The 15,940-nt window shown below is 41.0% G+C and overlaps 1 protein-coding gene across 8 annotated transcripts in view; it reads right to left on the bottom strand.

Moving 5' to 3' along the window:
* Positions 1-15,940, bottom strand: part of LOC147015753 (transcription factor COE3-like) — a 353,977-nt gene that overhangs the window by 157,125 nt on the left and 180,912 nt on the right. For 5 of the 8 annotated variants that reach the window (XM_085848257.1, XM_085848249.1, XM_085848255.1 and 2 more), the window contains 3 exons: positions 15,522-15,669; positions 10,823-10,956; positions 8,581-8,707 (listed from right to left, as the gene is read on the bottom strand). In XM_085848257.1, coding sequence (XP_085704383.1) covers positions 8,581-8,707; positions 10,823-10,956; positions 15,522-15,669 — 409 coding nt within the window. The remainder of the gene's footprint in view (positions 1-8,580; positions 8,708-10,822; positions 10,957-15,521; positions 15,670-15,940) is intronic. The other 3 variants (XM_085848251.1, XM_085848254.1, XM_085848253.1) reach the window with 2 other exon arrangements.

Raw genomic sequence — 15,940 nt, 5'->3', positions numbered from 1 at the left:
TGATAGGCCCATGGATTAGCTTAAATACGGGAGATTCCAATGATATTGAAGGCCTTGGTTTCCACTGTGTCAAGCTGAGGAAGGTGTGAGGTTGGGGAGCCAGCCAAGAGGGGAGAGCATTCCTCCATCAAGATGTGGATGAAGGCCTTGTACGTGGTTAGGAGTTCAGGTGTACCAAGGAAGGACTTTGTATGACAGACGATTCCTCATGCCTTGACTAAGTTTGGAGGCCAACTTTGAAATGTGGTTGGTCTAAGAAAAGATCGTGGCTGATAGTGAGATCCAGGGGTTTCATTGACTGAACGTCCTCAAGAGGATTGTTCAGAAAGTAGATGGGAGGGTTTGCCATATGGTCCTTTCAGAGAGAGAGAGAGAGAGATAGATTGAGATTTGTCTGGACTGAGAGTGTGAGATTTGTCCAAGTGTATGACCAGGTAATGATTTTGTCAAGGTCTGAAAAGAGGAAAGAGGCTGATGCCAACCTATCTGAATGATAATGGATGTCACGACAGATGGTAGTCATCAACAAAGAGATAAAGAGGATTTTTCAGAGTCAGATAAATCATTTATGAAGATTAGGAATAGGACTGGGCCTAGAATACTGTACTGCCTTTGGGCACTCCAGCCTTGACAGGGAGAGGAGATGAAAGGATTCAATTGAGATCCATACGTTGGCCACAAGATCAGAGGAAGTCAGTTACCCAAGAGTGGAGTTGGCCTTCAATGTCATTGGCAAAGAATTTGGAGAGCAAGGTGGGATGCCAGACTGCATCAAAAGTTCAAGACATGTCGACATAGACGGCCCTGATCTCATCTCTGACATAAAGGGCCTCCATCCATTGTTGGGAGAGCGAAAGCAGCATGTCCAAGGTGGAGTGACCTGGGCTGAAACCAAATTGGTGATCTGAGATGAGGCTGTTGGAAAAAAGGAAGGATTTCACATCAAAAATGATTGATTCCATGACCTTGCTGATGACAGGAAGTAAGCTGATAGGTATGTAGTTAAGGGGATCAGTTTTTGCACCTTTTTGTGTCAATGCAGTGATGTTGGCTGATTTCCCCAGAAGATGGAAGATGACCTAGGGCAAATGATAGGGTGAAAATGGCAGAAAGAGGATGTATAAGAGCAGCAGAGCAGGATTTTAGGACAAGTGAGCTGATGCCATCTGGTCCAATTGCAGAATCAGAGTCAAGGTTTGAAAGAACCTTCTCAACATTTTCAGGTGCAAAAATAACACAGAATGTAGTAGTTGAGTTGAGTGCAACTGATTAGGGTGGGTACAGAGTGTGAGGTGTTGGGGACACAAAACTTGGAAGCAAACATCGGAATTGAGGAATTTGGCCTTCTCATGAGCAGAGCCGGCTGTGGTGCTATTTGAAGATCGTGAAGAGATGGAAGGGGAGCATACAGCAGAGACAGACTTATAAGGTGCCACCAGGTTTTAGAGGAGGGAGACAAGTTTGAAAGTTCAATCTTGAGTTTGGACAGATGTTGTTTTCTGGCTCTCCTATGAGTGGACACACACTTGTTGCAGGCTTTGTAGAATGATCTGAGATTGCCTTTGGTTGGGTTTGCTTTCCAGGAAGAGAAGGCAAGTTGCATCAGAGCAACTACCTCACCACAGGATTCAGTGTACCATGGGCGGGAATAAAGGAAGGATAATTTAAGATGAGATAGGATGAATCTGTGCATTAGAGAGAGAGAGAGGTTTCTGTGGAAGAATTCCCAGGCTGAGTTAATATCAGAACTGGTAGATAGATCTAGTAGACCAGTCCTGAAGTGAGATGCAAGCAGCCATTTCACTTCAGTGCAGGTATCCTATATCTGTAACCATGTTTGTATGTCCATGAATCTTACTTAGCCTCAGGACCAATGTACATGTGTACGAGTTAACCTCCGCCATCGAAGATCGGAGGTTACTGTTTTCACCCCGTTCTGTTTGTTTGTTTGTTTGTTTGTGAACGGTATGACGGAAAACTCCTCGACGGATTTTGACGAAACTTGGTGGGGGGATTAGGTATGGTCCAAGGATCATGCCATTAGATTTTGGACTTGATCCAAAGTCCAATATGGCCGCTATGGCGGCCATTTTGAAAAAAATATTTGAATTTTTTTTTTTTTGCATTTCTACATGTTTTCAGTGATTTCCAACCCCCCCCCCCCCCCAAAAAAAAATTGTTATAGAAAAAAAAAAATTTGCAACTTTTTTTTCAACAAATTTTGATTTTTTTTGTTGCATTTCTACATGTTGTTAGTGATTTCTAACAAAAAAACATGCCGAAGTTTTAATTGCGGCTGATTTTGGAACTTCAGGTGGATATACCCACGTAAAATCAATTTGTCTCAAGGAATATAGTTATGACGAATGAATTGAGTTTGTAAAAGTTAAAAGTAAAAGGGAAAGTTGAAAACTATAACTCTGAGTACTGTTGACGTCAAATTGAATGAATAGGATATCAGGTTCACTTGAGTGACCTAGCAGTATTGGCGGCGGAGGTGTTTCACTCCACCGAGTGCTCCCGCTCTAGTTTGTACTGAGATGTATGCGCTTAGCATTGTTACAATGTGTGAGGTTGTTTTTTTTTATCATGTATTTTATATTTATAAAGAGGGTCGCCTCTCATCATTGAGAGCTTTGGAGCCAGAAAAGTGATTATAAAAGAAATACGTATATATGAAAATTAAATGTGCATTCCTGGCTTAGGTTCCATCTGTTAAAAACACAGATATATCTTCTGCATGAAGCAGCACCAGCTGCTACAATGCTAACCACAGCATAAATCAGCCCACCTAAGCTATATACACACACACATACATGGTGAGCCAACTCATGCACCCCCAGTGTGAGTTGAGACTCATAATTAGGCTGATATGAATGATTATATATATATATATATATATATATATATATATATATACATACATATATATATTATATATCTATATATATATATATATATATCTATATATATATATATATATATATATATATATATATATATATATATATATATATATATTATATCTGGATATGTATATATATATATATATATATATATATATATATATATATATATATATATATATAAATATATATATATATATATATATATATTATACAAGGTGTATATATAGTATAACACACGCTCCATCGCTCCATGTCACTCACAAATGATACCGGGTTATGAAGACATGGTGCATGTTGCGGATTCGCCTTACAACGGTAAAGTACAGCCCGGGCTGCCAAGCCAAGCGTGTTTACCCAACCACACCATGGGGTCAGATGGCACATTTCAACGAACAAGCGCGTGTTTGTCTGCCTGCCACTGGAAATAGCAGGAAATTCCCTCGAACGCTCTACCCCTTCGCCTCCTTTCCTTCGCTGACAATCTCTCCACCCCTACCCTCATCCTCCCCCCTTCCAAACTGTTTGGAAAAGCCTACAGTTACGATTTAGAGGACTACAATAAGTACCTGGATTTGGGTGCAAGAGAGGCCAGTTTACAGGGAGTGAGAGCATGTCATTAACTGGAAAGTATGATGCGTGCCTGCCAAATCTATCTGCTGGTTTAACCATCGCCTTCTTTCTGCATGGAATATATTTTAATTATTTTATCAACACACATCACAGTCCAGTCAGAGGTAAAAACATTACATTTTAAAAATAATCAGCCACAATACTCATCTATTTCCTGCGATGAATCTCAATCATTCATATTTAATTTGAGCCACGAACAAAGTCCATCCTTAATATAACTAAAAAAAATCTGGTTCTGCTGGGCAAGTTGAGTGTTTAAAACAGATGGTCATATAATGTGACTAAAAAAAAGCCGGAACTAGAAGGGCACTTGATAGAGCGCATACCTCCACCATATCATGTCTGATTCACGAGAACATATCGGGCCCAATACATTTTTGAAATATCATGTTATCCAGTACTATATCGTTTTTGGCCCGATCTCTCAATGGTGAAGAATCACTTTAAAAATTAAATAACTCTCGTATCCAGATCCGGATTCGAATCTTCACCAAAATCTAATCAATTTGTCCGTGTAACACACCCAAGCTGTTCACCAAGTTTCGTCCAAATCCGTCCACAACTTTTTGAGAGATTGTGCTATGTATCGTTTTTGGCCCCATCTCTCAATGGTGAAGAATCACTTAAAAAAAATATTGGATCCGGATCCTGATCTTCACCAAAATCTAATCAGTTCGTCCTTGTCACACACCGAACATGTCCACAAAATTTCATCCGGATCCGTTCACAATTTTTTGACATATCCTGCTCACAAACAAACAAAGAAGCCGGTAGGCGACGAGGGATTCACTAGGATCGAAGCGCTGGATATGATGCTTTTCATTCTGACCGATCCACCGACGAAGATTCATTGCCAAGACATATTGGTTCACATACAATTGTTCCTCTGCCTGGCAAGATTTTTCCTATTGCGTATTTTGCCAACTGGCACTCCTCATAAAAAATGACGGTAAATAGACACCCTCTTTTTGAAGGACTACCATTTGAAAAATAATCGGTTTGCTGGTTTGTTCTGTGGAGCCTCGCGTTGCAGAGACACACACACACACACACACACACACACACACACACACACACGGAAAACCCGATAAACTTCTCTCAATGCTCTTGTTTGACCACACCTCCTGAGCCACACAATATTTTTCTTAAGCCACGCCCACTTTCCATAAGCCACGCCCACTTTCCTACGCCACTCCCACTTTCCTACGCCATTCACACTTTTCATCAACCACGTCCACTTTCCCTAAGCTCCGCCCACTTTCCTAAGCCCCTCATAAAAAATGACGGTAAATAGACACCCGATTTTTGAAGGACTACTATTTGAAAAATAAAACCTCAATCAAAAACCGGCTCGAGCAAAATTTTCTAAATATCTCGGGGTGTTTAATTCCGAAGTCTCACTTCTCTACATTCAAAACTGAAGGACAAGTATTGAAAATACTGTACGCGGTTTTTCGGCCGCTGCACAGCAACGGGTGGTTGCGAGGCAACGAAATTCAAACGCGCACATTCCCAGCCCATATTGCACATGTTGGCAAAGTTTCATCGAAATCGGTTCGGTGGTTCGTGCTGTGGAGCCTCGCGTTGCAGACACACACACACACACACACACACACACACACACACACACACACACACACACACACACACACACACACACACACACACACACACACACAGACGGAAAACCCGACAATCAGGGATATCTCATATATAGCGAATCCAACAAACAAAAAAGGGTGAAAACACCACCTCCTCCACCTTCGGTGGTGAAGGTAATAATCAGAACATTTCATCAGTCTGGTTGAGTGAATGTACATTCACGATCACATGGCAAGCAAAGGAGGAAGGTGGATGTGATTATTGGTAAATTGCCATATTATGACATATTTTGAATGATCAAAAGAAAAAGATGTCCCAGTTATATTGATATGAATCAGAGGGTTTCAATTGTACAAGACATGTTCAAAATGTTCTCAGAATGAGAAGCAATTTTCCAACGGACATCAACGATTTATATAAAAAGAAAAAAAAAACAGCATTTCTTGGACCATGATGCACATCTCGCTCCTTGAACATCTTGAAAGGCACTCGCAAGAATTACTGGTCAGGCCGAGATTCTCCACAGGCGGTGTCGACATTATCGGTGGCTAAGCATTGATAAAGAATTTGATTGAGTGGGGCTCGGTACACCGGGGATGTTTTCATCAAGTAGAAGTGACGCTTCTTTAATCCCGAGCACGAAGCTAAGAATTCATTCATGGCCAGGTCAGCTCAAGAGCGCATTGTTAGCAAGAAAAGGACACGTGGCTGTGCAAGCTCCGGTTAGGGGTTAATGTGTATCATTATCTGAGGTGAGCTAATCATAAGGACTTCACTCGTGTTCACTGTTGTACAATTACGCTTTCATTTCCATGTGCAAGCCATGCTGGGGACTCTACTCCAGGCTCATGGCTTTGTTTGGAGTGTGCACTTACAGAATGTGCTGTTGGTGCTGAAATGCCGTGCCCACAGAGCTGAGGCACGACCGTGGAGGGTTTGATGAACCTGAGCTTTGTTTCAGTCTTCATCGCATGCACATCAGGGTGACGTCACATAACTTTCACTACATAAAAACATACAACATTCAGCTTTGCGTGGACTGCACAAAGTACATCCTGACATGTTCAATACAGCCTGATCTTGATCCGCCACCTACAGGCTGGAGTTATTGACCATGTCTGCTTTGCGCATTCCACGCATATCCGGAAATTTTATCTCTTTTTAAAGTAATTCGTAAGAATATGATTTTTGACTAATTATATGCACAAAATAGGATTATATATATATATATATATATATATATATATATATATATATATATATATATATATATATATATATATATAATTTTTATTGGCCTGTCTGTTTGTTTGTCTATTCTTTATGCAAGCGCAAACCGTTTGACCGAGACCTACCAAATTTGGCACGAGAACCTGTTATGGGATGAAGAATGTGAACACAGAGTCGGTCTTCCTGTCTGTTAGTTTGTCTGTCCTTTATGTAAGCGCAAACCATTTGACCTTGAGATACCAAGAAAACCATTTGACCGAAAGCTCCCAACAAAGGAGGGTGTAGCACCCGGGATCTGCAAAAACACTGCATTTGACTGTACCTGAAACATGAACAAGTGTTCAATTTGGCACAATTCCAGATTTTGGTGCATTTTTCCCAAAAATCAGTCCTGTCATTTATTGCCATATCATGTCCCATCATGTGCATCATGGTTGTTACAGGAAGTTAATGTGGCAATGTTTTTTTTTTGCAGTTTTCAAAAATCCCAACAACTTTACCATGCTACCAAAAAAACACAGGAAAGTTTGGACAGATCTACATCAGCAGCCAGAAAAAAAAGAAGCCCGGAAGTAGGAAAGTTCATAAGAAAGACAATCACGTCTTGAAGCTGACCATTAATGACATGCAACAGCCAGAGCAACAGAAACATTGCAAGAAAGACAATCTCAGAAAAAAAAACAATTAAACAAATTCAGCCTTTTGTCTTAAACTTTATTTCATTTAAACTGGGGAAATAATGTGAAATTTATCCTGGGCAACGCTGGGTACTTCAGATATATATTCAGGGGGCTGCAAAAGTAGGTATACAGTAAGGAATATACCAGTATATCATTACTGTATACCTACTTTTGCAGCCCCCTGTATATAGTCAAACATTTTAAGAGTTGGAAAGTCTTGGAGTATTGTGAGCATCTCATTCGTACAACTTTTTGAATGGCCCTCGTATATCAATAACCACATTTGGGCAGTTTGATTATAATTATTAAACAATGAGAACTTTCTGTCTTGGTGATGTGTAATATCATATCATGGGAATAATAGGTATGTATTGTCATATTGTAATAATGAGTGACGGTACATTCTGATCATACTCTTTTACCCCTCACTTCAGTCCTTCAGGAGTGCTGCCCATCATCACCTCATCATTTCTTCCATACTATACCCACGACTGCTTTCTACTCTCGCTGAACCCCTGCCCTTCCCCTCTCCCTCCCTCCCATCTGCCACTCATGTGTGATGTGTTTGTCTCCCTCTTCCCCTTTGATCCTGGCACTCTGTGAACCCTCTGCCCTCTGTAGTTTAGCTCCTCCATGAGCCTCGATTTTTATTTCTACACATTATAAAAGATTTAAAAATTTCAAGGTTTTGTTCTTCTTCTTTGCTTCATTTCAAATTTCTTTCACATTGGATCTCACAAGAAGACGAGACAAGAAAGTACATGAAGACTAAGAGAGATTTTCATCACAAACGAGAGGCCAATTCCATGTGCGAGATATGCATGACATCAGTGGACTCGCTCATCAGTTGAAATAGGGACTAGCAGAATGGCTGAAAGGTATGCACTCTCACCTCTAAGCTGTCTAGCCTGGGTTCGAATCTCTGGCCAGCTATACAGGCAGCGTGATTCATCAATGTGCGTGCCGTCACTTGGATGTTAAACTGGTGTCCCATCTGCCGGTATTAGTTGTTGGACATTAAAGTTCCCACGGTGTCCTTCGTGAAGAGGAGGCGAGCTATCCCTGGCAGCCTGAACAAACTCCAAATTCCTGCCCTAACCTACAGAGGGCATTGCATCAGCAGCACAGCTGCGCTTGAAGTCAATTATGCTACCCTACAGCTTTGTGCTGCATACAAAAGAGGAAGAAGTTGAAATTCGGGGAAAGTTTAGAAACTTGTACGGGCAGCCAAAAAGAAATTGCCAGTGAGAAATTTTAAGGAAAGATATGGAAATCTATTTCATCTCCCTTGACTTAAGCTGGACAACTCTGTCGGCAACTATAAATCTCATCCAACTGCACGTAGTATAGGAAACAATACTTGTTCGGAGGAGGAATCTGAGAACTAAAAAGAAGGAAAAGAAAAACATCCAGTCTTGAAATACAAGCAACTCGCAAGATAGAGAAGATCTATTATACAATTTAGGAGCCCCAGGAAGCTACTTCAATCTCAAGACACCAAAGTCCAGCATGCACTGCTTGATTCTCACCAGTATACACGAAGCGGCCCGGAGCTCCTTTGCAGAACTGCTTGGACTTGTATGAGAGGGTGACTTCAACAACACCGGGGATGTGGCGAGGCGGCGTTTGGACCCGGATGGCGTGCGGCGTGATGAGCTGCCAAGGGAGACAACGGCGTCAGCAACAGCGGCCTCGTGTTACATCCCTCTGTGCCACATTCCCTCTTTCTTACTCTTTAGGAAGAACAAATGTTTCAGGCAGCTGATACCCAGGAGCCAGTAGACCATCGATGCCTCCCAAAACTACATGCACTGAGAATATAAATGAAATTCCAGGGGCAAATGGGATAACTCAGAAGTACTGCACTCGCCGTGCAGCCATTTAGTCTGGATTTCATTCCCTATCGTACCTGTGCTTCATCGGCGGAAGTTGCACCAATGAGCTTGTCATCCTCTTTGAAAAGCATTTTAAGCCATTTGTCCCATCTCATAACACATGCTGGTTGATGCAAAGATCCTATGATGGCCATCTTGTGCTGCGATCTCTAACCAACTCGTAAAGTCCTGCCATAATGGGACACTAAATCGTCGGCTTAGCCGCACCTCAGTCATGATGCAATGGGCAGACTGAATTTGTAAACCGAATCTCAGTCAAATAGGCATTGGCGAAATTACATGGGAAGCGTAGTTGATACAATATTTGTACAGCTGATACATTTGTCATCGGCAATGTTTGGGAACTTGTGGAGCTGGAAGACATCCATTTGGCAAGAGGAATCACTTTCTCCAGAAGCATTTAGAAACATTTAAAACCACCTTCTAAATTGCCCCAAACCAACTACCACAATAACACATCGTGATTGATAGCACACAAACCTGGCAATATAATTATTCCATGCCCGGTACTGGACAATCCACCGATAGGATAAAAACAATTGAACCTTTTGTTTACATACATGTTTAGAAACAGATCGTTGCGGGTGTTGTAAGAAGGCAAATGTGATGCAGGAATTGTGCCGTGGTCGAGGTGATGTTTCATATGCGATGCTGTGTGGCAAGTAAGCTGCGTAGCAGAACCTTCCACTCCTTTTGCGGATCAGTTTACAGGCAGGCCTGAAAAGGGCCTTTCACAGGGAAATTAAAACCATATGTCTCTCCGACCGTGTTGCCGTGCTTCCCAGCCTATCTTTTTTCATGCAACTTTGCCTTCCTTCTAACTTATCTTTTACTCAATTCAATTTCGCAACGCATCACATTTCTTTTTTCTCGCACTCCGCTCGTGTTATCTTCAAAGCTGTCGGTGTATTACCGTTTATTTACTGTGCACCGGCTTCGTTTTGCTTCATACTGTGTTGACATATCACTGCTTTTTTCTTTTTCCATATAAATGTCATGTGCTCTCAAAGATGGCGCGACGCTTTATTTTACATTGTAGTATTACACTAATCATCAGCTCCCTTTCTCTCTGCATTGTTTTACATTAAAAAGGGACAAAACTTGCGGAATTTCAGAGCGTGTTTTTTTGTTTGTTTTGTTTTGTTGTTTTTTTATAATGGAGAACTGCAATGTCCTCAAGCTTTCTGTAGTGGATAATTCTAAGGACAAGGGAGAAGTTTGAGAATGTTTGACGTGTTAATCAAAGCTTATTCTAAAATGTCTTCTCCAAATATGTTCTATCTATTTGGGAAAATATACCTACTGCTCATGGAGAGGGTTGTGCAGAGAAACCAGGCAATGTATGGACTCAAGGAGACATTCGTCTATGCTTACATGAGTCACGTGGACAATAAGAGACAATGGACAAATCAACACAGTCACACTGTCATGATGCAAATGCTCAGATGGGAATGCAAAACACGCCAACCTGATTTAGTATCGACTGGTTTGATAATTGCAATGAAATATTTTTGACTTGAAGCCAATTTTCCAAAACAAATTGTAGCAAAACAGTAAAATACTTTTGACTAGCCATAGTTTTAAAAGGTTTGAGCAACAAAATTGGGAACTATTCCAAATGAAAGTGTATGCATTGGGAATTTAGAAACTGCACTTGGACCGTTGATTCATTTCCACTTGGAGAAAAATTTGAAATCTTACAACAATGTATTCAACAAGAATACATGTAATTGATGGACCCTACATCATGATGTCTCCATGGCAACAGTGTGCACAATTTTTGGCAGCCACCGTACAACAAACAGTATGCAACAAGAAAGCAGCTGGTTACTAAAATGGATGGCTTTGAATGAAAAAAAGGACAGAAAGAACCTACCTCACTCCACACCAGCATGGTGCCAAAGACGACCTGCAGCCCATCGAAGAAGTTGTCTCCAATGATGATAACTGTAGCACCACCTGTGGTCCACCCTTCACTCGGGCTGATTGCCTTGATGCATGGTGTGGCTGCTTTTAGGGCGAGAGAGAGAAAGAGAGTGCGCATAAGGGTGGGAGATGTAACTCAGGCCCAAGAGTTGCACATGAATTCATCGCAGAGCAATGCTCACGCCTGCTAATCGATCCTCCCCACTCGGGTTCTGGAACCAGTCCAGAGTTCACATGATCTCAGCCCTGCCATTTGTGTAAAAGGCAATGCCGGGTCATGCCGGCAGCCAAGATGCCACAAAGCAAAGCTTCACAAAGTGCTGTGAGCTCCCACAAGTGCTGGGCTTCCTATAACCTATGGCTCACCTATGATTGAATGACTCTTTCAAATCTGATACCGTTTCAGCCATTTCACCTATTATGTTGTTGCTTTTCAGCCTCTTTTTTGTGCATCGTCCTCTGCAAGTTTGTGTAATATATATATATATATATATATATATATATATATATATATATATATATATATATATATATATATACACATATATACATACATACATATATATATATATATATATATATATATATATATATATATATACAGTACATATATACATATATAATCACACACATACACACAAACACACACACACACACACACACACACACACACACACACACACACACACACACACACACACAATTCAGCATTAGTATAATAGAACCAAGTGACTATAGAACTTAAAGTTTGATATTTATACACTGCATCGCCACTTTTTATATGACTTGGCTACCAATCTTCTGAAGAACCTAGTGACAAGTACAGCTATACATCACATCAGCTTCCACTAGATATACAAATTAGGATATTTAGAGGTTTTGGTAAAAAAGACAACCATGATTTAAAAAAAAAACCTTTAGTAGAAAAAAAACCAACAGTACAAAAAGTTGTTTTCATATGCTTGGCAGTTTAACTGAAACCAAACATCATCTGAAGTTTCTAAAATGCTTAATGCAGGTTATATTGCACCTATATTTTCACATATATCATCTGAGATCATTGAATAAACCACTCTCTTCAAGAACTTATGAACAAGTGCGGCTGTAGTGGCTGGGTATACAAGCCATGATATACCCTTGATCTCAAAATTATTGTCGAATGTGGTATGAACTCTGTGGTTTTACTAAAGCATCATTTTCATGATGAGAGCCAATTTCAAGCTGAAAATGTATCCACCAACTATTCTTAAATTTTATAATGAAGAACTAGTCTTGCTGGTGAAGACTGGTCTGGTATCGATCTGCATTGGCAGACTTGTAGAATAATGGATGAAATCAACAGGATGGCTCATTTTTGCTCCGACGAAGGGTTAACGCCTGAAACGTCAGCTTCGTCTTGCTTCCCATGGCAGTTAGCATCCCTCCATCAATGTCCTGCATATTTCATACATTATTCCTAAATTTTCCATTCATATACCTCCATCCCTCCATCAATGTCCTGTGTATTTATTCCCTTTATTCCTAAAGTTTACATTCCATGGCACCAAAATCCATTCGATTGAGTAATAGCAGCTTGTAGAATGTACCTGACATCACATCTCGTCTTTGATTATGGCAAATGGCGGCTCAACACAACCATGGTAGAAGTCCTTATAAAGTGACCAGGCAGTGTTATGTTTTAATGTTACTTATAGTATGACTCACTTAAAATGTTAAACAAAATCTGTACAATAAGAGAGATGTTTGACTGTCTGTTTGTCTGTGTGTCACCATTTTTCTCAGATATAGCGGAACGGATCTTCATCAAACTTCAAACGGAGAAAGTTTGAAAAATTCAAACGGAGAAAAATTTCAGAGCTCCATCAGTGAGTGCCAGAGAGTGGTTTAGGCAAAAGACAAAAAAAAGAAAAAATAAATCTTTTTGAAAATTTTGAAAAAATCGTTGGATTTTTGGGGGGATAGTGTTTCTTAAATCACTCTATAGTGTCTAAGCATTTGTAATTATGTGAAAGGTAATATTAATTGATCCCCGACCACCTCCTTAGTGGGAGTAAGGAAGTGTTTTCGGCCCCCACAAAAAAAAAAAAGAAAAAACAAATTTTTATTTCTTCAAAATGCCAACAGGATTAGAACAGCACCGGGCAATATTGGGTACCCCAGCTAAAGTGAAACAATCGAGGAGAAAGTTCCTCCACATATGAAATAAACTACTTCCTCCTTATCTCAGTTATTCTGCTGACGGCCTAACGCCTCAGGAAGTGAGCTCCAATTGTCCAACATAGCAGAGTGCCGCCCTGTGAAGGCTAATGCCATCACCAGCTCGTCTCAAAGTTTACATAAATACTTTAGACATTTGGATGGCTGGGGATTAATGGATCATGCGAGGCTTAATACACTACAAGGCTGCTGAAACACTTTCCCCTGTGGCCTTGCCACCACATCAGAAATCCGGCCCGAGTATGTACATCCGTAAGCGTTCACTCAGCGCAAGGTGCTTTTTCGAGAGATCCTTGAATGTGATTTTTCATTCCCTCAGGAAGCTGCCATTGACAAAGTTAGACTAGGCTTTAAGTTGACACGCTAGATCAACAACCACGATAACTGCGGCCTGACCGTTTCAACATTGATGTGACACCATGAAGATGTCAAGCCTGGCATATGGCAGCCTTTGATTTGAAGTGCCCATTACTTGATACCGTATTTTAACATGTGCAATCAATTCGTCAATGGAATTGATGTTCACCAAGAAAAAAAATTAATAAAACAAAGCAACAATAATCCATGTTTTTTGTTTTGTTGTTTTTTTTTTTACAAGAAAAATTCTCTTCAAAATGGAAGAACATTTGCATGAGGAACAATGTGGAAGGAATTGTGTTCTTCGCTCCCCCCCCCAAAACCTCCCCAGCCCTCCCCACCCCTCCTCCTTCTGTACAAAATATCTCCTTTCAATACAGAATGCGAAAAGCCATCTGTCGACCAAAAGAACCCCAGTAGCTTATTCCGGTGCTTATCTGAGAAAGCCAATCTGGAACAGAGACTCAGCATATGGCACATTATTTATTTAAATGTTTTTGGGAGCTGTACTCCAGCAATGGTGCGGCGTTAAAGACAGTCATTTGGCAAATTGGGGTAGAAAAACAAAGACAATTGTGGTTTTATTTCCCGTATCGCGATGTGCCAGGAAAGGGGATTTCATAAAGTCGTTTGTTCTCATGCAAAGTGACAACAGATGCCCAGACGTCCCACAATGCTTTGTGTGAGAGTGGGAAATTAGCATCAGAATGAAGCTTAAAGAGACTGGTGACCGTCATTTTGGATGGGGGAAAGACAATGGGAGCTCACGACCGTGTTTGCACATACAAATCCATTTCATTAACCCTGATATGCAAAAAACAAAGCTCCAAGTATGTGTGCGAGAAAATTGCAAGCAAGGTTAGTGGAGCTAACCAGAAGGCCCATTTCCAATCCTGGGCCTTCATTAGACTGAGCTTTCTATCGTGGCCAGCACAAATTAATGCAAGAAGCGAGCAAATGTGGAGGCATATTTAACATTAGCATTCTGTCAGAAAATCCATCCGGTCCCGAAGCACCTCGGGCTATTGTTTTCTGACGGGGGAAGACTTTTGGAAGGAGGAATTAAGTAATATAAGCAGGTTGAGGCCTGTTGTCTGCTTCTTCTTCTCTCCTTTTCAAATCACATCGATGAATGCAATCTTATCACAGGTTCCACATCTGGATTGACCTGAGATATTTTTGGACTGATCTCACCTGATCGGCCTGGTATGGATTCATTGTGCCTGATGGTGCCAGCTTAAGGTATCGGGATGCACTAGTGCTCACGATGCATCTATCTGGAATAACAGAAATCGGAGGCAACTTTTAAGCCACTCTTTGCACCATGTCTCAAATCTTTTGAAGGGCAATGACGGTCAATTCAGAAGATCAAAAGAGAGAAGATGTCGGCTCACAACCCGAGCGACAAAATGGAACTGCAGATATCGGCACACCAAACATCCCGAAACCAAAAATACTGGCAAATCGACGGCACTCTCATCTCCCAGGCTCTTCAAGTCGATGGATTTTCGAGAATGCAAGTTAAACAGAAACAGGAACATTGACAGGTCGGTGAATGCTGGCAATGAAAAAGACATGGGGTTTCATTAGGCAGAGAAACACGCCACAACACCACAGAGCGGGCAACCCATTGCTGTATAATAAATCCTCCGTGAAGAGTGTGTACCTCGGATACCTCCACAGAGCATGACATTTTCTCAGCATTTAGCAACCCAATATGAATTGTCATGCCAGTCATGTTATCGAGGTTGAACAAATGTCAGCTGCTAAAATATCATACTTTAACCTTCAATTCCAAACCTTTTTTGCACCTTCACAAAACCAAAGCAAATTTATTTTTTCCTTTCTGCAAAGGTAGGGATCCTCCGGTAATCGATAGCCAAAGGGAAAACAATATTGTGAACGTGGAGGTTTAGTGGAAACGGTGCACGCCTGTCAATGACAAATCTGCTGGGTTACGATACAGCAATGGTCACACGTCTATGGGAGGGTACACAACTGCTGTGAGCATGAGGGCAAAACAAACGCATCTGAAGCGAGCGAGGAGAAAATGAAAATAAAAATAGCATTCCTACCATTGTCCTGATAAGACGGTGGGGGCATACCTTCTGAAGGGTCAATTCGCCGTGCCCGCCGTCCGTGCTTTGAATTATTATGCACAAACATGTTGTCAGATACTGCAAGCACATGGCCATCAACATTTACTGTTGTAGAGATGACCACCTGTCGGAGGAGGAGGAGGAGGAGGACAGGAACAAGAAAAAGGAAATAAATAAATAAAAATAAACAATAACATTTGCCAGCAATCGTTTTGTAGCCAACTCAGCAGCCAAGGTATCTGCCGAAGGGTTTCATCAGATGTTATTATTGCAAGACAGAATGTCATTGTGATGTCACCAATAGAACCAGCAACATAATTGTATTACCACCAACTGTGCTCCACCACCTCATTGTTGCGCACAATAACTTCAATGAAGCCACAGGCTCCCATACA

Source organism: Eptatretus burgeri, chromosome 12 (genome assembly GCF_056783735.1).
Source record: "Eptatretus burgeri isolate ZD-2024b chromosome 12, Ebu_testis_v1, whole genome shotgun sequence".
Lineage (NCBI taxonomy): Eukaryota > Metazoa > Chordata > Myxini > Myxiniformes > Myxinidae > Eptatretus > Eptatretus burgeri.
The sequence above is the reverse complement of the archived record's forward strand: the minus strand, read 5'-3'. Positions and strand labels throughout refer to the sequence as shown.